The sequence below is a fragment of the Microcebus murinus genome, chromosome 11 (genome assembly GCF_040939455.1).
Source record: "Microcebus murinus isolate Inina chromosome 11, M.murinus_Inina_mat1.0, whole genome shotgun sequence".
Taxonomy (NCBI): Eukaryota; Metazoa; Chordata; class Mammalia; order Primates; family Cheirogaleidae; genus Microcebus; species Microcebus murinus.
The window spans coordinates 28,590,226-28,615,391 of NC_134114.1; the positions used below are offsets into that span (position 1 = coordinate 28,590,226).

A 25,166-nucleotide genomic window follows, 5' to 3' on the forward strand; every position below is an offset into this window, starting at 1 on the left:
GTGTTCTTCCTCTGTTCTCAGCAGCAGGGAATTCAGAGCCCAACAACCGGAGAGAGCAGCCTTCCCTCGCTGCGAGGGGAGCAAGCCCTCAGGACAACAGGCCAGGCAAGGCACTAGTGGCCTCAAACAACTTGAGCCCAGGAAGGATTTAGGGGAAGCATGGTGAAAGTTGTTTTTTTATGCTGCTAAAGATTTCCCAGCTTTTGACACATTCTCCCTTTCTCAGTTGAATGACATTTCTAAAGTTGACCACAGGTTAGTCATTTTGTTATTCATGCTGAGCAAGACACCAACGTCCAAGTACCCAGAATGTGTGTGTGGTGTATGCATGTGTGTGTGTGTGTGTGTGTTTGGGGAGAAGTGTTCCTCCCTGTGGGGAGCTGCCCAGCGCTTTCTGCCTTTTTATTAATCTCTAGTCCAGCTTTTGACTCACCCTGAAGTTTACAGGAACAGGCAACATGGCCCAAAGCAGTTCTCAGGGGTGGTCACCAGGGGTTATGAGAAAGAAAGCCAAACAATGAGTGGTTTCATTGTCAAGTCCATACTGGGAAATTCTGTACACTCCACCCCTCCTGGACTATTAAAACACTTATTGGTCTAATAAAGGCTCTGATAAGGTCTACAGTTATCTCTTCAACTTTAAAAATTGGGTTGATGTTGTTTGACTCAATGTTTTCAAAAGCAATTTGATCAGAGAACCACCCCGTCCTCCTTTTTCTTTTAGGAGCATCTCCCCCCGTTAGTAATCCTGGACACAGCTTGGAAAAAACGGAGTGGAGGTAAGCAAGAGTTATACCATCTTTCTGTTCCCTTTCCAAGTTACTGACTCCGCACTGGAATTTTGGCTTAGGGAAAACACAGTTGGCTTCAGCACTGCCCTGGAGCCCCTTCCAGCCGTCCTGGCAGGAGGACTCTAAATGCCTGGGCCCTCGAGTACGTACCAGTGATTCCTTCCCAGTCCCTCTGGGAGGGATGGCGTGCATTGTAAAAAGGGGTGCATTTTAGGCAAAGCCACCTTTTAATAGCCACAAGACGGTCTGTGACATAACTCAGAGTTTTGTACAAGTTGTTTCCTTGCCTGGGATGCTCCTGATATATTGGCAATATTTCTTAAGTTCAGTCTTGATGTCACCTTTAATTAAAGCAGGCTCCCATATTATTGTCTATTGTAGCATCCTATTTGTATTCTTTTACATTGCTTGGATCACTACATATTTTACTTTTTTAAAATATTGTCTGTCTCCCCCCCAAAAAAATAAAATATCGATTCCACAAAGGCAGAGATTTTTGTTTTGGCTACTGTTAGATCCCCCAGTGCCTTGAACAGTGCTTGGTACAGTGTAGGCACACTTTAAGGATTTATTGAATGAATACGGACAATTTTACAAGTTTTTTCCCCCACCTGGGTGGTGATTGGTTTCAGAGAGTTGATGGGCAAGGCCATTGACCAATCAGTAGACTGTGTGTTGTGAAGGGGGCGGCTCACAATAAATGCTCATGAATGGCCGCCTGGCCCAGCCCATGAGGAAGTACAGGAGTACAGAGAGCGATAGAAATGAGTTTTTATTTGTAAAAAGTTACAAAATGATATTGTACAAAAATAAAGTCTGTAGAGAACTTTGGTTGTATAACACAAACGACCGAGACAGATCAGAGAAGTCAGAACTTCCAAAGAAGTGCACTCCTTACTCTATCAGATGGTAATCGCAATGATAAAGAAAAATCACGAACTTTACCCTTTTGTGGATTTGGTGGAGCAATTCGCTTCCGTTAAAACCTGCTTTACAGTGTGTGGGTGATGGCGGGAACGAGCTGTCAACACCCATTGGGTCCTACAGTCCCTTTGGGCAGGGACTCTCCACGGGGAGCGCGGACCAGCTGAGGTTGACACTGGGAGCCGGCCACCACCTCCGCCAGGATTCTCTGAATTGGCCGGGGCACCCTGGGGCTGCCTCCAAATTGTGCTTCCCGAACGGCTGGGGTTGTCCCTGTTTGGAGCAGGCCGATTATCAGCAAGGCCCGGGGAGAGGTGGGAGGGAAGCCCTTTCCTCTATTTCCCAGTCGTGCAAGGGGAGCAGAAAGGACAGAGAGGGCCCGAACGATGGACAACGTGGGTCTTCTGGGGCGGGGGGAGGGGCTGTCTGCTGCTGCCTGGTTACTTTGTAACATTAACGTGATTATTTGAAGAAGGCCACTGGGTCATTCAGTTACTAAATCTGTCATACTCTTGCGGCTAATCGCCACTAAGGTAGTGATAGATCATCCCCTCGATGGAACTCCCTTTTATGAAATGTGTAACAAGCTCTAATATAGGGCATAGCGCATGTGCGGCTCCCGGACAAACCCAAGAGCCAGAGCGCGTTCCCTCTTCTTCCTCCCCTTGGAGCTCTTTGGCCCACCCCGAGCGCCAGGCTCTGCGTAGACACGCCGGCCCACGTGGCTTCCTCAGCACCCTTCTCAGCCACCTTCTTCCCAGGGAGCAATGGGGTGGGCAGGAGCAGTGGCTGCGGCCCCAGGCCACAGCCACAGGGCTTGAACCCTCTCCTGGGCGGCTGTCCGTGTGCCCCTCAGCTGCACTGGGTGGCCGGCAGTTATCTTAGGAAGGCTGTGGGGGGCAAGGATGGAGGAAGAGTCTCCACAGGTCAGGCAAAACCTTGGCTCCCTGGCAGAATTGTTTACTTTTTAGGTCAACATTAAATTCTGGACTACCTACTAAGAGGAATTTAACCTTTTATATATATGGTTATGCATATTATAGATAGATACATGTGGAGGGGATTAAGAGCTTAAATACAACAGGAAGTGGAGCATATGGCACTTCTTGTTCAGTGATGGAGCAACAAAGAAACAAGCCAAGTGCCAGTGGACTCTGCTCCCTCCAGGGTAGGGGGCCTGCCAGGATGTTCCTCTAACATTTCTTTTTTTTTTTAATTGGGAAAAATGCTGAAATCCGAGGGAAACTAATGAGGGATTTTCTTAAAAAGGTAAAGTAAGTGATTTTTGCCTAGCAAAAAAACTTTTTAATACTTTGAAAAGCATGGACCCTTGTTCCCAATTCAAATTTCCTTTTGTCACCTTTCTTTGCATTTTGCGAGCACATGTACTTTGGCACCTTTGAAAAGAAACTTTAATAAATAAGAGAAAAAAGAGAAACTCATTAGTGAACGGTAATAAATAACAATAACTTAAATCTCAATAAATATTCTTCTCTATATTTCTGTATCTGAAACAGATGCATTGCATCGAGTAGCTTCTCTGGTCACTGGTGACCACGCATCAACGGACCTGGGTATGTAACATCTGTCTCTCCGTAAACTGACAGACCTGAGGCGGCTCCCCCTGCCTTCTCTATTTCTCTCCTGCAAGAATGCTGCCGAAAACCACAACTGGTTTCCTGTTTCCAAGGACATAAAGGAAGTACCTTCAGGTTTGTTTTTAATCATGAGCACAGCCTTTTTGGTTCCTAGCCAATTTCTTCCCACCCCACACACCATGTTCAAAATCAATCTCCAACCATTCACAAAAACGCTGGTTGTAGTAGACCTCAGGTCTCAGCTTTCGAATTCAAAGGTTATTATCTCTTGTGTCTTTGCTTTTTTTTTTTTTTTTTCCTTTTCCTCTCCTTTCCGGGGTATGTCTCCCCTGAGTGACAGAAATATAACCTTTCTTACTTTCAGCAGTAAAACGTAATGACAAGGAGTGACACCAAGATTACCGTTTCCCTGGTGTCTTCAGACATGTGAAAACAAACCACAGAAGATACACTGGTTTGGTTCTTCGAGTGCATCCGCAACTGCGCCCGTGATCGGTGACGGTGGACTGTATCAGCTGAAATGGTGGCAACAGCCAACCAGGAACATCAGCCCTGAGCTTCTGGTGACATCGGCTGCCGTCCTGGAGAATGCAGACGGCCGTTTTATCTCTCTCCTGTCCAGTTTTCTGTAGCTGGATCTCCCCCTACCAGGCTCCCACGATGGCTGCCTTCCTCCTCCTCCTCTTTCTCCTCCTCCTTCTCCTCAGCCTCTGCCTCCTTGGTCCTCATCTTCCATTCTGGGCAAACATTTCCTGGGAACCTTGGTCCCTTTCTTTGCACTGTAGCAGGAATGCAATACACAGCAGTCTCTGGAGCCGGAGTCAGATACATCCACATCTTTTAGCGGAATGCTTTCTTAGAATATGGTAAACCAGGTTATCATCTAAAAATGACAGGTCGTCATCGAAGGCAATGGGTCTGCAACATGCCTGCCCTACTTTGTCACTCACCAGCCTTCTATTTCTGGATAAGTTTTTTAATATTTTATCATACATTGTCTCAGCTGCATCGCAAGAGCCGCTGCAGTATCTAAAAATAAGTTCCTCCTTGGTTTCGTAGCCCAAACCCAAGTCAGTGACATTTAAATGTATTGCAGTTAAGACACAACCCCGATTTTTGCCCTTCTGGCCTCTCCGACCTTTTCCTCTGGAATTCTCCGGGTTGGCAGCTGCAGCCTGCCGATGCCGCTCTCTTCTAGGAAGCACTGCCATTTGTTTATCTGGTGACCTTTTCAGTCTTTTAATGGTGGCTTGAATGAAATCCATGACATCATCAAACTGATCAGGATAATCCTCTGGCATATTTGCTGTTCAACAAGAAAACAGAAAATGTCACATGAGACAACAATGATCATTTCAAGCAGTCTTCTAGATCAAAGTGCCCCCTAAAGTCAGCCAGCATTGGACCCACAGCAAAACCATCAGCCAGTTAAGCCAAGTGTCCACTGTAATCCTCCAAGAACAGAGGCTGAAATGCACAGAAGAAAGATGCCTTAGTTAGAAGAGGAGACTAATGTGGTGGTTACACGCTTCCTTGTAGTAAACAAACCCTTGGAAGCATAGTTTCCTTTTAATACCATCTGCCATTTTTAACAAGTCGATAGAGAGGTCTCTGTGAGCAGGCCATTTTTCTTGCATGGTCACATAATATAGAGTGGTGGTTCTCAAATGTGAGCATCAGGAGAATGGCCTGGATGCTCACTGAAATGCAGGTTTCTCGGCCTAGCCTAGGAGACCCTGAGTTATTTGGTTGGGAGAGGGGCCAAGGAATCTGCGTTTTTAACAAGCCCCTGAGGGATTCTGATGTCTATGATCCATGGATCAAACTTTGAGAAACACTGTCTTATAGAGTGAAAAAAGGTGAACTTCCAGCATTGCTACTTTCATCTGGAATACTGAGTGCTCTTCCCTGAAATCCCCCTGGCTCTGCACAGCTGAGGGGGACAAGACCAGAACAAAGGAAGAGCTCAGGAATGCAAATATATTTTAAAACTTCCGTAAAAAGACATTAAGGAATGGAAAAACAGCTTTTAGTTCACTAACAGAGACTAATGTACCACTTCCTTTGAACAGCATGACTTTAATAAAAGCCCAGTGATACTGTCCAATGGCATTTAAATGTATCACAGCAATAAAAGAAATGAGATGTCATTTGCGGATAGATGCAGCCCTGACCCCAGGGGTGAAGTTCAGCCTCTGCTGCAGGCTGTCACACAGCTCCTGCTTGTTGTAAGCAGGACAAGAGATGTGCCCTCCAGGGAGATCATGGGGAGGAATGAGGAAGGGGCACTAAGATGTCTGGGACCTTTGGTAAAAGGATTAATGTCTTGGTGTTTTCTGCCATATTTTGGCATTTGCTTTGGCCAATCAAGTAAGAGAAAAGTTACTACTGGAACAATTTAATACACTTCTAAAAGAGGAAAACAATTTAAACTCCTATTTATTAGGTATCAGGCTTTTTATGCTCCCTTCACCTCGTTTTCAGGTAATATATTAAGTATATTTAGGGTTATAAGTAGCTTGGAGAAATAGACCACAGAAGAGTTGTTAGCAAGAGCAAAGAGTGTTGTTAGCAAGAGTAAAGAGTGCCAAGACTGTGTTAAAACATACAAAGATTACATTGTGTCTAACCTGTGTCGAATTGTTTTGTCATAAACCTAACCTATTTAATTGTTAAATCATATCAGGTATCCTATGTGTAGAACAAAATCTAGCTAAGGCAATGTAGCCACATATATGTGTGTGTATAGTATATTAAATATATGATATATAATAATGAAAAGACTGGGGATTGGAATCCCAAGAATGCCTCATTGCTTGATATCTGAAATTTAGCACTGGCTGGTTTGGCTGCACAGAAGTCACAAAGCTGGTTCTGGCTGAAGTCCCACCATCTCTTGCCTTGATAACCACAACAGCCCTTAAACTAGTCTTCCTCATTCCACCCTTACCCCACCCAACATCCAGAGATATATTCTTAAAATGGTAACTCAGATCAGGCCGGGCACAGTGGCTCATGCCTGTAATCCTAGCACTCTGGGAGGCTGAGGCAAGAGGATCTCTTGAGCTCACCAGCTCTGAGCAAGAGCAACACCCCATCTCTACACAAAATAGAAAAATTAGCCAGTCGTGGTGGTGCATGCCTGTAGGCCCAGCTGCTTGGGAGGCTGAGGCAGGAGGATCCCTGGAGCCCAGGAGTTTGAGGTTGCAGATGATGCCACTGCACTCTACCCAGGGCGACAGAGTGAGATTATGTCTCAAAAAACAAAAAAAAAAGGTAACTCAGATCATACCTCATACTTCCCTCCACTCAAAACCCTCCAAAGTCTCTCCCTGATCCTCTTAGAGTAAAAGCAGAAGTCCACACTGCCCTGTAAAGCCCTGCTTGACCTGGCTACCCCACTCCTCCAGCTTTCTTTACCTCTAGCTCCTTTTCCTCCTACTCTCTCCCATCCAGCTGCCCTGGCTTCCTTACTGTTCCTCAAACTGTCTCAACCTGGATTATTCTTTGTTATGGGAGGTTATCTTATGCATTGTAGGGTGTTTGGTTGCATCCCTGGCCTGCACCCAGAAGAGGACAGTAGCATCCTTACCCCACTCCAACCAAGCCATGACAAACTAGAGTGTCTCCAGTCTTTGCAAATGTTCCCTGGGGGAAAAATCATCTGGACAGAGAACTGCAGCTCAAACAGCCAGGGACTCAGGGCCTTTGTGCTGGCTGTTCCCTGTGGCCATTCCTATACCTCCTTCAAGTCTTTGCTCAAATGCCATAGTCCACAAGTCGCACTCTGACCTCCCTGTTTAGAACACAATCCCTCCCAAGCCCTAATCCAGGTCCCCTGCCTGCTCTCTCCCACTCCCGGTACAATCCTTACTACTTTCTAACAAACTATCTAATTTATTTCTTAGGTTTGATATTTATCGTCTTTCTTCTCTGATGCAACGTCAACTCCAAGAGGCAGAAACTTAGGTTTGTTCCCTGATGGATACCAACTGCTTAGAGTAGGGTCTGGTCCCTGGAGGCCTCCATAACTGTAGGCTCAATGAATCAGGTTACTTTAAGAGGTGGAAAGTAAGAGTTCTTAATTTTTCAAGGGGACACCAGGACTTCATGATGCAGCTGAGAACTGCATCATTATGGAATGAAAGTCTCCAACACAGACAACCCACATCACCTGGAAAGGCCATGCTGCCCCGAATGGCACAGTCATTGCCTACCTGACTGCTGAAGAACCATCTCCAAACTGACTTTCTCTCCCCGGCTTCCTGCAGCTTTAAAGAGTTAACTCTCACCCTCATCCTGAGCCTCTCGCTTTCCCAAGGGGGCCTGGGAGAGTGGGACAACATTCTTAATTTGTCCTTTCCTTTGCACTGTTTTCTAACTGGACTGGATTTAGGAAATTTTCTTTAAAAACAAAACAAAACAAAAATCATTAAATCACTCTGATTGAAGGAAACAAACTACTTATTTTTAAAAACGACTCATTTTCCAAATGCTCTTTGTGATTTCTTTCCATAACTTATTAAAGAGGAAATAAATAAAAGTGTGCTCAGTTTCAAAAAACCATGCTTGTATGGAAATCTGAACTTATAAAACAGATATATTAGAGGTGATTAATTAAAATACAAGAGTCTTCAATTTCCAAAAAATAAAAAAAAAGACATTGTTTCACAAAAGAACACACACCATGGGCTCCTTGGGCTCTAGTCAAAAATTCCTGAATAGATCATTAATTTAGGAACCTGGGAACATAAAAAGTTAAGATTAACAACCAACTGAAGATTAATCAGGAGTGAGGATGAAACATCACTAAAATTTTAACATACGCTAATGGGAAAACATTTGAGTTGTAAATGTTCAACTAACACTGGTTTACAGACTCATTAATTTATATAAGGGATATAATTTTATATTGCTACAGTTATGATAAGGATTTGAGCCGGCACTTACAGTCTTTTTACCACCGGGCACTTTGCAAGTTCTCAAGAAACACTCCCTCCTCCCCCTTTTAAAGACAATTTGACTGCATGACATTTTTTGCCAGATAAAATACAGAATACGCAGTTAAGTTTGAATTTTGGTAAATAGTGAACAAAATTTTAATATAAATAATCTCAAATATTGCAATATTTGGGACATACTTATACTTCATTATGGAAAGTTTTGTTCCTTTTTCCTTATTTTGAATTCCACTTGGCCTTTTCAGGGTGACCCATATAGCAATGTGAATGCACAAACCACTCATGGTTTTGAATGATGTGGAGAACAGACTACTAACCCTGAGTTAAAAGGCTTCCTGGTAGTGGTGGGTACGTGTCATAATAAATTTGTCCAAACCCACAGCATGTACCCCACCAAGATTGAACCCCAATGTAAACTATGGATTTCGAGTGATCATGATATGTCAATGTACATTCCTCAATTGTAAGGAACGTACCCCTCTGGTGGGGACTTTGATAAGGAGGGAGGTTATGAAAGTGTTGGGGGAGGGGGTATAGAACTCTCTGTACCTTCCTTGCAATTTTGCTGTAAACCTAAAACTGATCTAAAAAACAAAGTCTGTTAAAAAAAAAAAAAAAAGCAGCTTCCTGGCATGTGGCTAATGAGAACTCCTCCCTTTGATGGGAAAATCTCCCCCATACCTCTAGCTAATGTGGAAATATTATTTAAGCCCCAAGTTCAGGCCATAGGCAACTCTTACTGAGCTGAAGACATTTCTTCCTCCTTCACATTCTTGAAAAATAGAGCAACAAATATTAATGCTGAAAGTTTTACATGGTTATAAATTCTAGAAGCTAGGAAAGGGGGAATACTATATTTTTCAAACCACAGAGTAACTAAATTCCTAATTCCAGGCCTTTAGATGCCAGTTGAGTTCATTCATAGACAGAGCCTCAGTTTATCAATGCTGAGTATTTGCCATCCGCCTCTGTCTGCAAAGGCATGCTGGCAAACTCACTGAGTCTGTCCTCAAGAATTCTGCAGAAGTCTCTAACCAGACAGACAAGAAAGTCCCAGTCATGAAACAGAGCTGCATCAATCTTCCAGAAACTCACAGAGCTGGGGGGAAAGAAGAGGGCTTTGGGTTTGGATTAGTTCCCTAAATTAACACTTGAAGGAGTATCACTTTCTTCCCCATCCTATAAAGGGGCTTGGCAGTATGTCAGCTACATAAACAGCCCTCATTAGTATTCACTTTGATAGTAAAATACTTGCAAACCACAAAAGAGGAGCATCATTAAAAAAAAAAAAATACGGCAAACATTTTCTCATTTCCCAGTCCCACGTGGAGGATATATCTTGGAAAACATGTCTATCTAAAAGCTCAAGTTTTTGAAAATTCAAAATGCTCAAATGCATTTAAGTCATTCTTCAGAGTGCAACCAAATATTTTGGCATTATTCTATTTAAAATATTTCAACTTTGATGTGTCCTTTGTATAAACAGTGCTATTTAAACAAATGAAACCTTGTACTGGGGCACAACTCTGGGAACAAACCGTTCACTCCAGACTTTGCTTCCCTCGATTATGGGGGAAAAAATAGTAATGTCATCTCAGGAACAAAGGACTAGGATAGTGACTATTTTGTAAAGTCAATTGAGTTTTTATAGGAACAGCGGTGAGGGCTCAGAGTACTGCCATTAATAGCTGAACTAAAAGTTACATAATTCAGAACGTTACCTTGGTTAAGCAGGCATCAGTGGACAAAGTATTTTCCTAAAATATCAAATTTCTCTTAAAAAAAAAAACAGTCCAGGTTAACCATATTTAAATCAAAGGGTCATTTTTGTACTCATAGCTGGGTTGCACCCTCCTCCCTCTGGCCAGGCTGGGAGTCTCAGCCGCCTTCAGTCTGTGGGCCCAAGAGGAGGGCAGCATGAGGTTGTCCATGAAGGACAATGCAGTGAGGACATAGCTCCTTACCCAGGGTGGGAAGGGGCTCCAAGGACAGAGGGAAGGTCTCTGAGGCTCTGAGGGTCTCCTGAAAGAGAGGGCCTGACCCTAGCACTACAATGTCTCTCTCTGAGAAGACGGGTCTTCCAGGCCAGGTTTGGCAGATGCAGGGGCCTCAGAGAGATGGCCTAGGTGTTCCTTGCTCTGGGAGGGACCCCCTCTGTACTGCACTGAAAAGTGTCCAGCTTCTGTGTCTGGAAGGGCAAGGGATAATACGCTGGAGTTCGTAGGGGTGAGCTGCTGCCTGAGCCACGGCCACACACGGGTGAGAGGTATGCCTGGAACTAGCACCAGGTGCTCTCAGTCCAGGTACTGCCAGCTCCGGGCTGGGGCTGGATGCTGGGTGTGAGGCTACAGAATGCTGCACCTGGCTGCCAAGGTGCTGAGCAGTCCATCCTGACACATAGAGCTTCCCATGGAAGGCGACAGGTGGAAATTGGAAACAGGCCTGGTGGCTCAAGACATTTAACCTGGTATTCTTTGCCTACCTAGTAGGCAAAGTCCAAATTGCTCTGTAGGCCAAGTATCTGAAAAATAGAAGTTCTCTCTCTATACACACACGCACAGACACACATTTGCATATCTATGTGTCTACACACAGACACACATATTTACATACATATTTATAGGAAAAGAAAAGATCAGCCTAGGATTGATGTAATTTTTCAAGAAGAATCCCGACTAATGTCATTTTGGGGGGGGTATAAGTTATTTTTACCTTTCAATAAGATCCAAACATGATTTTCTTTCCCTAATATTGAAATATTATTATAAGAACTACATGGCTGAGTCTTACCTTTAACATTCCTCACATTACAATATTGCATCAGGCTTAAATAATAGCTTCTTTGAAGCACTAAAAAATATTACTGATATAAATGTGGAATAGATACCTACTTTCACACAACATTAACTTTAAACCTGACAACCTCCCTGCAAGGCTAAAGTAAGGATCAAATATTATCTCCACTTTACAGCTTGGAAAACTGCGGCTCAGAGAAGACAAACATTTGCTCAAGGCCACATGACTAATAAAGGTGGACTTGATTCAGCTTCAAAGCTCAAACTCATTCTGCTGCTGCCTGCTGCCCCAAAATTCTACTACCATGTGCTTTCCAAGTCGTGTGGCATATGGCAGATCACTCTGAAACAAGTGCAGGATGTGCTGGTTTCACCTATACGCATTTACCAAATTCAGAACAGGAAGTGAGAAATATACTTTCTGTTGAAAAATTCAGTATGAAGTTGGGTACATTAAGCAGATCCTAATGTTAGGCTGCCGTGGGCCACAGAATATAGCAAATTGCCTCTGAAAGGGGAAGAGTCATGCCATTCAGGGGCAGCTCTCCCGTGTCCTGGTTCTTGCATGTCACTCTAAGGCAGATCTGGCCATTTCCCAGTTAAAACCGGAAAAGCAGCAGCCAGCACGGCGGCAGATTCAGACGGACAGGCCCCGTCTCCGGAAGCTCCTCAAACTCACTCTGGCACCAAATGACCAGGCTCTGGCTGCAGAGCTGGAGAGGACAGAGGCCTGGATTCCAGTCCTGGGTCAGTCCCTGACCAGCCGCGTGACCTTGGACTAGTTGCTTAACCCTTCCCAGGTCAACTCCATGCTCTCTGGGGCTCTCCCCAGCTCTGGGGCCCTAAGAAGCAGACAGTCTAAGTCTTGGCTGGAAAGTTCTGCGAGACATGGGTTTACAGTCACCTCCCTCAGGGAGAAGACCACCTTCGGCTGACGTCCCAGCAGCACTCAGCTCAGCCACCACCAGCATGGGTCCCATGAAGCCCCAGGGGAGGTATTTTAGGACCTAGCAGTACTCAACCTCTTCTGTTTACCTCTTGGCTCGGCATCTCTGCTACATTTAAAATAATCTCCACCAACCCTCTCTCAAATTGTCAAGTCATCTTCCTGTGCCCTATTTAAGAGAGATGAAAAGATGTGTAGAGAGGGCCCTGTATTTGCATCTGAAAACATCCGGATTCTAGTGTGAGGCATTCTTAAACCTCAGTTTCCATCTGTGAAAATAGAGACAGACCCAATGACCTCTGACAGAACATACCATGCCGCCAGCATGCTCTAGTTCCCTCAGTCTCCATCACCCAAAACTCAACATTGACTTGCCATTTTTTTAGCATCTCAATTTTGTTCATTTCTGTTTTTGCTGCTTCAAGTATGTTTAGCTCATACTCTGCTCATGACTCCAAAGCTTGTCATGTGGGGCTGAAAGCCCCACAGCTTGTCCTAGAAGTCATTCGATATGCTGTCAACTCTCTTATTTGACCATTAGGGACCTCTAAAATGTGCAATGTGCATCTATGAGAATGTTCCAGTTCTCTGAAAAATTCTGTAATTTTGGCATGTGCTACTATTTACAAGTGATGACGTTGCCACTTATTTGAATTAATTTTTTTTAAAAAAAGGCCACAGGTCACTAAGCACTGAATGCTGATGCATCTTATGTAATGGCCATTCTTGCTTTCCTATTTTGGACACAGAATTCATCTAGCATTAGGTAGACTGTCCTAAATTATAGGCTGCTCTTGATTTAACTTCAAGAAGGGTCCACAGCATCTATTTTCCTAAAAACAATGGGCAGCTGAGGCAATTTACTAAGTCACTGTAAGCATTTCCAGAGCTACCAGTGCAGTCTCTCCGTGACCAGTGGTTTGTTGACAATAAGGCATGACATCGGTTTATTTGAAAAGTATTTGTGTTGTAAAAAGATCAGTGTTTTGTTGTTTTAAAAAAGCATTTCTGGATTCTCTCAAGGCAGAGGAAAAAGACCAATCAGAATGCAAAACACTCCAGAATATAGAAAAAAGAGCTTTGGGCATAATTTTAAAAGCCACTTTGCCCACCAAAATGCCATCTTATTTACCATCTCCACTCTCTCTGACCAACACTGCTTGCACTTGCTAGTTATGCTTATACCTTGAACTGTTATCCTATAACTCAACTAAGAAAACTTGTAATAAATGCCCTGGAAATTACTGCATGAACACAAATAGCCAGAAAACCCCACTCAGGGAGACATAGGCAATATATTCCTTTCCTTACTCAGCTTCCCACTGAGACTGCCTTGTTCTGATTTCTATGCATGTGGTCCGTGCTTTTATTATTGTTATGCTAATAATTTTACAGTAATACAGCATGGTCCCCCTGGAGGCAAAATGTCCATGCTTTTGCTTTTAAGTCAGGAAAACACCCAACAGGGTGTTCATTTGTTAGCTAGTCCAGGAACACCTGGTGTGAGCTAAAAGCACTCCACAGTGGGTAGTAAACACCTCACACTAATGAGCACACACCATGAGCTCTGCTGCTGCCCTTATAAAAAACTTAACAGGGGAGGGTGAGAGAGTTACTCAGTAAAATTAAGTGCACAAAAATCCACTAGGAAAAATAATCCCTGTGGTGTTATCAGAGGCAGGTGAGTCAGAGAAGACTCCAAAGGAACCTGGTAGAAAGTCTCGGCTTTGTCTTTCTGGCAAAACCCTGCTCCCAGCCTGAGAAGCCAGGATACCACTGGGATTTTGTACTCAACTTCCCTCAGCCCTTGCCCCCAAGCTGAGTAGTGGGTAAAAGGAAGGTTGAGGGCCTTAGTGATTTGGACAAGAAGAAGAGGGGATTAAGAGAAGATGACAGGAAAACAGAGGGTGAAAAAATGTTCTTTTATCATTTGAACTTGTTTGGTAGATTCCTGTGGTCAGATATGAGGAGGGACTTTCTACCCCCAGTGAATCAATTTACTGGAATCTCAAAGACTCTTCAGGTAATCAAATATAGGTATCATTCTAAAACCACTGCATTTGCACAGCTCCAGTGCCTGATTTTTCTCTTTGCTGACTTTTTGATGCAGTCAGAAGGGTTATATCAGAGTGTCCTGGGCTGGCAGGAAATGATCTTGGGCAGGGTGACAGGCCTGAGTGCTGGACTCAGGCTGCCCTGGGCCCGGATCCTAAATTGCTTAACCCTGTAAACCTGAATCTCCCCATGTTTAAAATGGGGATACTTACACCTTTACCTTCAGGTCAAGATTAATATGATAAGGCTGGGAGTGGTGGCTCGTGCCTGTAATCCCAGCACTTTGTGCGGCTGAGGTGGGAGGATTGCTTGAGGCCAAGGGTTTGAGAACAGCTTGAGAATATAGGAAGACCCCATCTCTACAAAATATAGAAACATTACACAGGCATGGTGGGGTGCACCTGTAGTCCCAGCTACTCGGGAGGCTGAGGCAGTAGGATCCCTTGAGCCCAGAAGTTTGAGGCTGCAGTAAGCTATGATGACACAGCTGTACTCCAGCCGGGTGACAGAGTGAGTTCCTATCTCACTCTGTCATAGATTAATATGATACCATAAGTAAAGGTTTCAGCTCCGTACCTGGCCCCATAGAAACCATTTAACAAATGGTGCCTAAAGTAAGTCAATGTCTTTGTTATGGCTGGATAATCCTTCAGTGATGTTTACACAGGGGGCAGCAGCACAAAGATCAACTTTATGGTCTCTAGAAGAAATAAGATCACCCCAAAGGAGATCCAGACACTGGCTCCCTATTAGTCCAGCATGTTCCCTGCAGAGGGGAGCCCTCTGCCCATGGCCTGCAGATCCTGGCACAGTGCAGGCCTGTCTTGGGATTTTGTGTTCCTTGAAATGCCTGACAATTGACCACACAAATGTCAACACATCCCACAGCCATAACAATATTTCTGTGTCCACTGTAGCTTAAAGCAGCGTCTTCAAACAGAGGCTCATGTCCCTCTGGGGGTGCATGAAGACTTTCTGCAGTGCCTATGAGAAGTTTTCAGGGAATCAGTGTCCATTTCCTCCATTTCTACATGTGCTGTGTCCTAAACCTGGTCTGCCTGCAAAAGGTCCTGCTGCTGGTTCTCCTGGCCCACGTCTCCTTTTCCAAGCCCGCTTCTACCTTTCTGAGAGACTGTGTGCTTCTCACCCGTCCCACTCACGCTACTGTGGGCTCTGTCCCGGGATAAACACCTTCAGGTGCGAACAAAGGCTTTCAGGCATGCATGGCTCCCTGGGACAAACTGCTACCGTGCTCCTGATGTGAGGACACAGCATCGCTAACATCGTATTCCAAGCATGTTAACCTGAATCTGATCACGTGGAAATAACCAGACCACGCCAAACTGAAGGGCAGTCTGGGAAACAGCAGGCAAGAAAGCCTAAACTTTTCAAAAATGTCAACATCATGGGGGAACCATTCTAGATTAAAGAAGAATAAAGAGACAAGATAGTCAAATGCAATTTGTGGTCATGGATTTAAAAAAAAAATCCATGAAGGACATTATTGCCACATTTGGGGAAATCTGAGTATGGACTATCTGTTGGATGACAGTATTATATCAATGTTAAATTTCCCCAGACTGACAACTGAGTTGTGGTTATATAAGACATTGCCCTTGTTCTTAGAAGGTACATGCTGGAATATTTAATGTTATGACATTTGCAACAAATTCTCAAATGGTTCAGGAAAAAAGTGAGTTAAAATGCTAAAAAGAGGTCAATCTTAGGGACGGGCATGTGAGTATTGTACTATGAATACTATAAATAAACCAAACCAAGCAACGCCGAAGCGGGTGGCCCCACGTTTCATTCTGGCTGGGCTGTCACGGCAGGCTATGGTGCTCTGTCTGCTTGTCTGTCCACCCATCCATCCATCTGTCTCCTTATAATTAGGATCCAGAAGTGCGATGGTTGCCAGAGGGTGTGCATTAACAATCGTATTTGAATTGAAAATGAAGTCAGACCTTTTCTGATAGAAACACCAAATTGATTTGAATGGATTAGTTTGACAGTTTTCCACGTATCGAATAAACTAAATTTGTAGGTACAGGTTTTGCCAAAAGTATATTTAAAGCATATATATATATGTGTGTGTGTGTGTATACAGTTCCCCACAAGGCTGGACATGATATCTGGTACAACTATTTAAATTTAGGAGGAAAAGTTTTAGAAAACTTCAAAACGTACAATTGGTTTTCAACATTCTTATTTGTAGGTTTGCAGGCAAAAAAATTTGAAGACCATGGATTTTTAAAACCATGCTTTTCCATTTTGGTTATCTTATTAAAGTCATACAAAAGTGGGTTTTGCCTCTACTGAGCTAACTAGTTGTTTCCCAGTGGCGACTCAAACTCTGCTCATGCGAGCCAACTTCTATTCCCACCGAGACCATAGGCCATGGCAGCACATGTGTGGTCACATGTGGTGTCCATGTGAATGTCCTCACTCCCTGGGCAGAATGGGAGGGAGTTGCAAACTCTTATCTCCACAAGACCTTCTAAAGGCTGTCTGCCTACCAAGCAGTTAAGAAGACTTTGTTTTGCAGCAAAGAGTGAGGGAAACTTCTCTTATTGCAAAAAGCATCAATATTACATGAATACTTAGAGAAATTTATGTTTCCCTTCCTAAAACACCCTGGATCTGGAATTTGAAGTAGCCATTAATAATGCTGGCCTAGACCCACTGTGGCCCAAATAGAAATTAAAAAAAGATTTAATAGTGTACAGGAATTTAATAGCCTCTGCTTCTCCTTTCTATTCACTTGCTCATTTGATTTTCCTGGAAACATGTGTTTTAGGGTTATTGAGTGTATTTTCAGCAAGCCAAATGTTTGTGTTTTCATAATCCACTAAGTTGGGCAGCAAGTCTGTATGAAGTAAAAAAATATTGGCTTTGGGACTGGAAATCTGAGGTTTGAATTCTGGCTTCACTACTTACTATATATATGACTTGAAACAACTCTCTAGGTTTCATTTCTTCACCTGTAAAATGGGGATAACAGTATCCCCTTTTATCCAGTAGGGCTCAAACTGACTTGATTTCAGGACAAGATATAAACCTATTTGTTCAAAACTGTGTTAACCATATGGATACTTCGGAGGTCTATGACACTAACTTTAAATTATCATTCACTTAGTTGAGGGTTAATAGGTTGACTCACTTGTGCCTATGCCTGGAAGCTATTTTAAGATAAGAATACAATTCTTCAAAATAAGAAATAGGCCTATGCTATAGACCCCATGTATGAGCAGCCTGGGTATTTAGGTAACCTTTGCTGCAAGTCAGCTTTGAAGCAAAATCCCACTTGCTGTCACCTGCCTGCTCTAGAGGCACCCCACCGCTCTAGAAAACAGAGCAGCAACACCTTCTTTTCCTGGATTTTATAGTGTCTCATAATCTAGATGCCACCTACTGAGATATCTTATATTTCCCACCACTTCTTAGCTCTTCTTCCTAGTATTTAGAGACTGGTCTGTCCTCCTCTTTATGTCTACCACCTACCCCTTCTCCATACCATGGTAACAAATTTTCCCATGCTGCTCCCTAGTCTGGAATGTCCCCCTTTCCTATTCTACCATTTTTCAAGCACCAGGTCAAATCTTCCCTCTTCCCTGAATTCTTTCCTGCTGTGATCTCCCAATCCCAGTGATCTCATTGCTAGGTATTCTTACTGTGACCCGAGCTAACATAAACCCTCTCATGTATCTATCTGTCTGACTGATGATCTGCCCACCCAACCACCCATCAGCCCATTCAGCTATCTATAGTTTAGATCATAAGCTATTTGAAAGTTCAAAAGTTAGCCTTTTTGAGGCTGCAGAGCATTTAGCACATGAAAGATGTTTAAAACTTGCTTCTTCTTTTTCTTTTTTGTGAGATGGAGATCTCTCTATGCTGCCCAGGCTGGACTTGAATGCCTGGGCTCAAGTGGTCCTCCCGCCTCAGCCTCCAGAGTAGTTGGGACTACAGGTGTGTGCTATCCTTGTTTATTGATTGAGTTCAAGTGATTAACTAAAGAGCAAGGATTTTAATCAAATGAAGGTGCTATGTACTGTGAGTACTAAATAAACAAAGATCAAAGGATCATTAGATAGGAAAATACCAGATAGCTTTTATTTTTTTTTATCAGCTATAGGAGAATCTTTTGAGCATATTGCTGTGCTTGTCAATCTTGGACTGATTGACCTAAAGTCCTAAGACTGGCCAATTCAAATTAAGCCTCAAATAGATTTCTCTAAACAGTAACAGTCTGAAATAGGTTTCCAGACTGGGGCTAGAATGAGATGTTGGTCTCAGATCTCAAGTAAAGAATCAATGCCTCTTAAAAGAGTCTGATATGTAATTTCTTGATTCCAAGAGACCCTCCCCAAGTGGCAGACCCCCTTTTCAGCTTAGGTGCTTTGTTATAGTATTGTTCATTCATACAGTCCCTAAGCAATAAGAAGTGATAGATGAATAGTGCTCATTTATTCTGAAATCCATATCTCATAATATCGGATTTGAAAGCTTAACATTTAACCAGCTTGTTGCACCATAGGCTTCCTTAGCTGTATAATGGTGGGCAGACAGCTTACTAAAGTTTACTAAAACTTTTTTGCTGGGTTTATGGAGCAAAGTAAATATCCAGCTGGGATCATTAATAACAGAAGTGCTCTATCTCAGTACAGGTAGTCTCCAACTCACAACCCTCGCATCCAATCACTTCCATAGAAGGATCTCACCCTGCTCCAGCTCCCTTCTTCCCACGGGGGAAGAAGGTCTCCCTAACATGACCATGGGAGTCTGGTGGGAAAAATGTCATAGGAAATATGTGGGCCCAGAAACAGAAGAAGAGACAGAGTTATGAAATCTGGGAAGAGCTAGGGGCAGCTGACCCAGGGGCAGAATCCCAGGCAAGGCTGGCCTGCCTACGTGCTGACCAACCAACTGTGGGGCCCAAAATAGCCTCCCCCCAAGGCCTGCATTTCTTTCACTCAGTACTGTGTTGTGCTGCTTGAAATTCCACCATTTACAGCAGCATCCTGGCAGTTGGCATGGCAGAAGGGAGTTCACTGGGTGCCCAGGGAGGGGTCACTGGAAGTAGGAGGGTGGCAAATAACAACTATGATCTCTATTCATGGAACACAGGTTTTACAAAGCAATATCTCATTTAACCCTTGCATCAACTCCATGCGTCAGGTTTGCTATTATCTCTATTTTACAGTGAGTGTAAGAGATGTTGAATAACAGCTTAACATCTTGGTTAAGTGGCAAGGCTGAGAGCCAAACCCTATTCTGATACGTGTTACCTTGAGCTCTTACTTGTCGAACCCCCTCTGATTTCTTGTTCTATACCTTCCTTCTGCAGATTATGGGATGCGGCACTGAGGGTGGAGACTCTCACCTGATAATACTGTGAATTATAGTTCAGCTATATCATGGCTTCCATAGGTTTTTGTGGGCTAGCCTGAGAACTCAATAACTTGACTTAAAAGACTATTTATATAGGAAATTTTGTGACCAGCTACCAAGCTGGTGGACTATAATCCCATTATATTACAATAACTTGAGAATTATCTGTAATTACAATTTAACAATGCTCAATGTCCCTTCTATTCATAGTTGGCTTCCAGTGGTATGAAAAATTAAGCCCAGCTTCCAGCTCAAGGGTCCTTCATGTTTAGTTTTTCATGTACATTTACTAGAAACTATGTTCCGTGAGGGCAGGGACTTTTGTCTATTAGGCATTTCAAGGTATCCCTAGCACCTAGGACAGTGCCTAGCACATCGAGACATATGTTAACTATTTGTTGAATGAATATGTGCATTTAGACAGCAAATTTTTAAAACCGTATGCACTTTATGCATCTGTGAAATACATTCAGAGTTGAGATATTCAATATGAGTACAGTGAATGAACCTTCAATAAATTCAGACAATCTTGTACAGTATGGTCTTAATAGTTAGTTAGTTGAAGGCCTTCCTCTCATATAAAGTGTTTTCCCCTTCCCATATAAAGTGCATTTCAAGGGTTTGGGGAAACTGGTCCCAGCTTCAACAGACCCACCTCCTGCTATCATGGAACTCTTGCACTTTGGACAAGTTGATTTACATCTTTAGGTCTCAGGACAGAAGGGATTTCCTTTCAGCTCTAAAATGTTATGGCATCTGAAAGTTTCACCTTGGATTCCTCACACCTGTTCTAATTTTCTTTGGAGAAGGTACTGGCAAAAAGCAAAATAAATGAACAAAAAAAGCAAAAGAAAAGTCTTGGGTGTCTCAAAAGAAAATCACATTTTCTTGAGTTTAGACAGGTTAGAAGTTGTTACAGGAGGCAGCCATGGACCATTTACTTTATAGCCAACCTCTAGGCAGGCAAATTAGCTGAATTACAAATTCTACTTGGTTAGTATATACTGAAATAATACTAGGAATAGAATTCTGAATGTTTCATTTACATTGGAACCAGCAGAATACATGTGGTCTCACAGGTGAGTGTGTAGACCAGTCATGGTCCAAATAGTTCCTGTTTGAAAAGTGCAGAATGACTGTTAACGTGGCACAAAAGATCTTTTGCTCAGTCACTAAGTTACAAGCATTTGAAGGGAACTAGAGGAACCAGAATTTATGGTACTTTCTATTTTTAAATGAAATGCAATGACTTCATGTTTTTCTACATGATCCTTCACCAGTTGCACTGTGTACGGTGCAGGATATAAATGTCAGCATTGTGACAGGGGCATGTTGACACTGGTTGAGTGTTCAAAGTCTGCACACTGTCATTATTTTCCCTTCCCTGCACTGACAGCTTGCTACCGAATTGAACATACCTGGAAAGAAGTCAATTTGGCTTAGAATGCAGCTCGGTTTCTCTTTGAGAACATCTTTCAGGTTTCCTCTAGGATCTATTGGATCTTCCCACAGATAAAACAGAATGGGGTGTGTTCTGCTGATTCAAATTGTAAATAGAGTAGTGAGAATCTCACCTACAGCATCAGTTTTGGAAAAGGGAAGTAATCTCTTCCCCTACAATGTAACCCCCCACCCCAAATCAGTGCTAACTTGCCTATTTTGTGACTGGTTGTACCTTATATAAGCTACAGATCTTCTTAGGGCAGGGCTCCTCAAACTTTTTAAACAGGGGGCCAGTTCACTGTCCCTCAGACCATTGGAGAGTGCTCATTGTGGGCCTAGGATGAGTCAGCTGGTAAGCAGGACAGGCAGTGGCAGCAAAAGTACTCAGAGCGCTGGATAAATGTGCTAGGTGGCCCGCATGTGTGGCCCTCGGGCGGTAGTTTGAGAATGCCTGTCTTAGGGTATTACTAAGCCATAGTGATTCAACCCTGGCTGCACAGTATAGACTCACCTGAAGGAACATCTAAAAATCCAGATGCCCAGGCCACACCCCAAACTGAGTAAGTCAGAATTTCCTGGGGTGAGGTCTAACATCAGCATTCTTTCATGTACTCCAGTCTCTTCTTAGGAATCTCTTCCTGAAGGACACTTAGGATAGGCGCCTGAAGGTCTAGGGGCAAATCTCATAGCATTGGCATTGTGGGCCCAAAGGCGTCCCTTTATCGTAGGGTTATAGACTGCTCTTGAGTTCTAAAGTAAGTAAGTAATTTGTTCAAAGTCACTAACCTAGTTGAAAGAAGAGCCAGAAGCAGGAGCTAGTATTAAATGAGCCTAGCTAGATAGGACACTAATATGACAATTAAGCCTCCCAAAATTAATCAGTTTCACAATCAGGCACAGTCATTTTTCTCTGCAGAAGGTCTGGATTAGGGAACCATTATCTGCCACCATATTCCTGTCTCTCTCACCCACTCTGGCTGTTCCAATGAATGAAGAGTCAGTTACTCAGCTTTCCTAGGTACTGCTCAGAAGACAACGGCACTGGGAGCATTTTAAATTTCTATAGAAGAAACATTGAATTTGTGATTGAAATGAAAGCCTTTAAAAACAGGTTTATACAGTTAATAGAAACTCCTGGAACAGGTACTTTAGTTTCAAGGGATCGACCATGATCTCTTTCTAACCCTAAATCACTCTTGAAGTCTTAATTTGCTTTATTAAAAAACACAATTTTTTCTCTTTCTTGAGACTTGTGAAAGAAGATGCTTTCGTTTCTTTAAGCATAAACTAAGCACATCGCATTAATCAGGTTGTTTCCTAGCCTAAGGCCGCTGGATTTGGGGCACTCCTGGCAAATGGCTGACTTGACCTGGACTTCTATTGTAGTTCTGTCCACAGTATGTTCCAAGTGCAAAATAGCTAGCCATAATTGTAGGGGGTGGGGAGGAGAAGGAGTGGCCAGGGTGGTATCCCAGCTACAAACAGCTCACTGTCGCTTTATTTTGAGGTTGTGTCAAATTGTCTACTGCTACATTTGTTACCTTCATACCTCCCCAATAGCCTCTAGAACTTGTAAGGTAGCACGCCTCCGTTTATGCAGCAGACGTCTGAAGAGTGGAGCATAAACCACACAATTGACATGCCCTAATTGGCTTGTTTCTAAAATACACTAATTTTTGAGAGGTAAATCACAGACTCATTTTCTACTAAGAATAACCTGGCCAGTCTTTTCTTAAGAAAGAGTTAGTAGCATCGTCATACGTGGAGTGAACTACAGCTTTTTCCCTAGTCCTAGCCAGCACTATTTACGGTTAAGTCTTTCTAGAACCGGAACTTTTCTGAACACATTTGACACTACCCAGATGCTTGTTTTGGAAATCGAGGCCCTTCTGTGTTTTCTCTGTCTCTGGCTTGGTTTTGTGAAAAGCCGGCCTCTCTTCTTGCAGGCACAGTTTAGGATGAAAGTACAACAGTTTTCAGAAATAAGCACAGCCAGGAACAGCGAAACAGATAAAGGGCTTTGGAAGAAAGAAAACCTGGGAGTGTGTATCTATGGTGGGGAAGCCGAGAAAAGGTGACAATTGTGTGCGTATTCCTGTGGTGGTGGTGAGGGTATTTGTTCACGGGATCGCTAAAGGGACCACATAACATTTGCCCTGTGAGCTGGGCAAAGCAACACGTGTCATTTTGAGGCACGGTGTGTGCGGGTGGGCCTCCGGGCAGCCACGCGTCCCTGGGGGCTTTGCCCATGGTCCGGAGACCTCACAGCCGCCACCGCTGGCTGCGGGTGCGTGCGGGCGGTGGGGTGCGGGGGTCGCGGCGGCTCCCCGCGGGGAGGGAACAGTTCTTACAGTCACTGATCGGCGCGAAGGGCGCGCGGCGGCGGCCAAGGGAGCGGTCTTCGGCGGGCGCCTCGGGAGGCCTCTTACCGGCGGGCAGCGGGAAGGCGGACGCGGTGTGGAGCAGCACCAGGCAGACAGCCACGACATCCCATAACTTCATCTTAGAGTCCCGTCCGGCGGCGGCACCTGCGCGGACGGGCGGGTGGAGAACCGCAGAATACTCGTTAGGCCCGCGCGTCCCAGGCCGCGGTGCTGCCTCCAGCGCTGCATCCCCGCGCGTCCCTGCGTCCCCCTCCGAACTTGCCACCGCCCTCCTCCCCGGCCAGCGTTTCCTCGGGGACCCCCGCCCTCCTTCCAAGTCCTCCGCTTGCTTCCCCCTCCCGAGTGCACCCCAGGAGCTGCTCGAGCTCTCGGTTCAGGCCGCAGCTATCCTTCTCCTCCACCGTCTAGCCCAAGGGGTCAGAATTTGGAGCAGGGCCACTGTCCCCTCGGGTAAATTCCCGAACTCCACGACACCAGGATTCCTGTCCATTCCCCCCCCCACTGGTGCGCCACACCCCCTCGTCGCCTAGGGGGCAACCGGGCAGCCCCCTCCCTGCATCCTCCTACCCAGCCAGAGATGTCCCCGCCCTGCCCCGCCCCGCAGCTCCTGTAGGCCGGGGACGAGGGAACCCTCGACCCAGGCGAGGAATGGTCTTTTTCTTCGGGGATAAATCAAGCAAAGCATCTCTCCGCCCTGGTCCCAACCGACCCTGCTTCCAGCTAGGCAGGGGGCAGGCTCCCCGGCACCGCTCGCCCCGCCCGCCGCCCACACTTCATTCTTCCCACAGCAATAGGTATTTAGTTGCCAGAACAAGAAGTTAGCAGGGACGTGGAGACTTTGGGCCTGTATGGGAATATCTGCGTTATTTAAACTTCCTGATGCATTAACTTGGTTTAATACTACTTGCACCTCTTAAAGTTATGAGCATTAAATAATGCATGAAAAGGTCTAATGGAGCATAAAGTAAGCGCTCAATAAATGCTTTACCATTGCTGTTAGGCAAAGATTGCGTCTGTCTTGAAAATTTTAATCCTCTGTGGTATACCCGAAAACCCTCTCTTAATTTGATTTTTGCAGTTTTGCGAGATTCTGGCCCTAATCTCTTCCCCTCCCAGAGGAGTCGCTGGCTCCCGGCGCCCCTGTCACGCCTGGACGACTGCACCCAGTCCCAGACGCTTCGGAGGAGCCTTTCGGGCACTGGGAGTCCTAGACCATGAGACGGTGCAAAGTGGAGTTCAGCTTTTCTCAGCCCAGGATGGGGGGTGGGGCGGGCTCCTTTGGGCTTTTTAGTCCTCATGCCCTTAGAAAGGAGAGCAGTCGGGGGTGCGCGAGAGAAAGGCAGTGTAAACTCGGGGGCAAGCTCCAGCCAATGAGGAGATGGGGAGGGATCCGACACCTCCGGGTGCGGTGTTGCCCAGTCCCTTCCTAATCCCAGTGTCCCAGTCTCCAGCTGACTAGTAGCTGGAGAGCATTCTCAAGCAGAAACTACGAGAGTGATGCAGTTGATTATCTCAACTCCCCGCCCACCCCTCCCAAAAGAGAGCGGATTCTTAGGAAAACCTCCCTGAAGTTTAGGCATGGGGAAGGGAAAGGCGGTTTCCAGGTAAATGCAAGACTCTCAGCACCCACCTTTCCTCTTCATTAGTTCCTAGGCAACCCCACCTCCCTGTCAGGGTCCTCCTCCTCATAGCTACCCAGAACCCTGGCCCGGGTCCTGGGGCAGGCCACCCCGGGAAGCGTTTGATTCGGCCGCCACCTCCCACTGCTGCGGAGACGAATGCATTTTCCGTCCCTTGGACGGCCGTTTGTTCGCTATGCAGCTGTTGGGCTTGCCAGTGTGTAGGGACTAGGAACTTTGTGCGATTTGCATTCTGAGC

General features: G+C 44.7%; 1 protein-coding gene across 1 annotated transcript; it reads right to left on the reverse strand.

Moving 5' to 3' along the window:
• Nucleotides 1–3,252: 3,252 nt before the first annotated feature.
• GDNF (glial cell derived neurotrophic factor) lies at nt 3,253–23,406 on the reverse strand. Its single transcript, XM_012736464.3, has 2 exons — nt 23,256–23,406; nt 3,253–4,619 (listed from the first exon to the last, which is right to left on the reverse strand). The coding sequence occupies exons 1-2, from the start codon at nt 23,404–23,406 to the stop codon at nt 4,135–4,137; spliced, it is 636 nt and encodes a 211-aa protein (XP_012591918.1). The 3' UTR covers nt 3,253–4,134.
• Between the last annotated feature and the right edge of the window lie 1,760 nt (nt 23,407–25,166).

Bases quoted from the DNA above. Each gene is read 5' to 3' on its own strand.
- GDNF (XM_012736464.3), bottom strand. From the start codon at position 23,406: ATGAAGTTATGGGATGTCGTGGCTGTCTGCCTGGTGCTGCTCCACACC. The intron at 4,620-23,255 runs GTAAGAACTGTT...CTTGTTGAACAG, and splicing joins CTTCGCGCCGATCAGTGACT to CAAATATGCCAGAGGATTAT.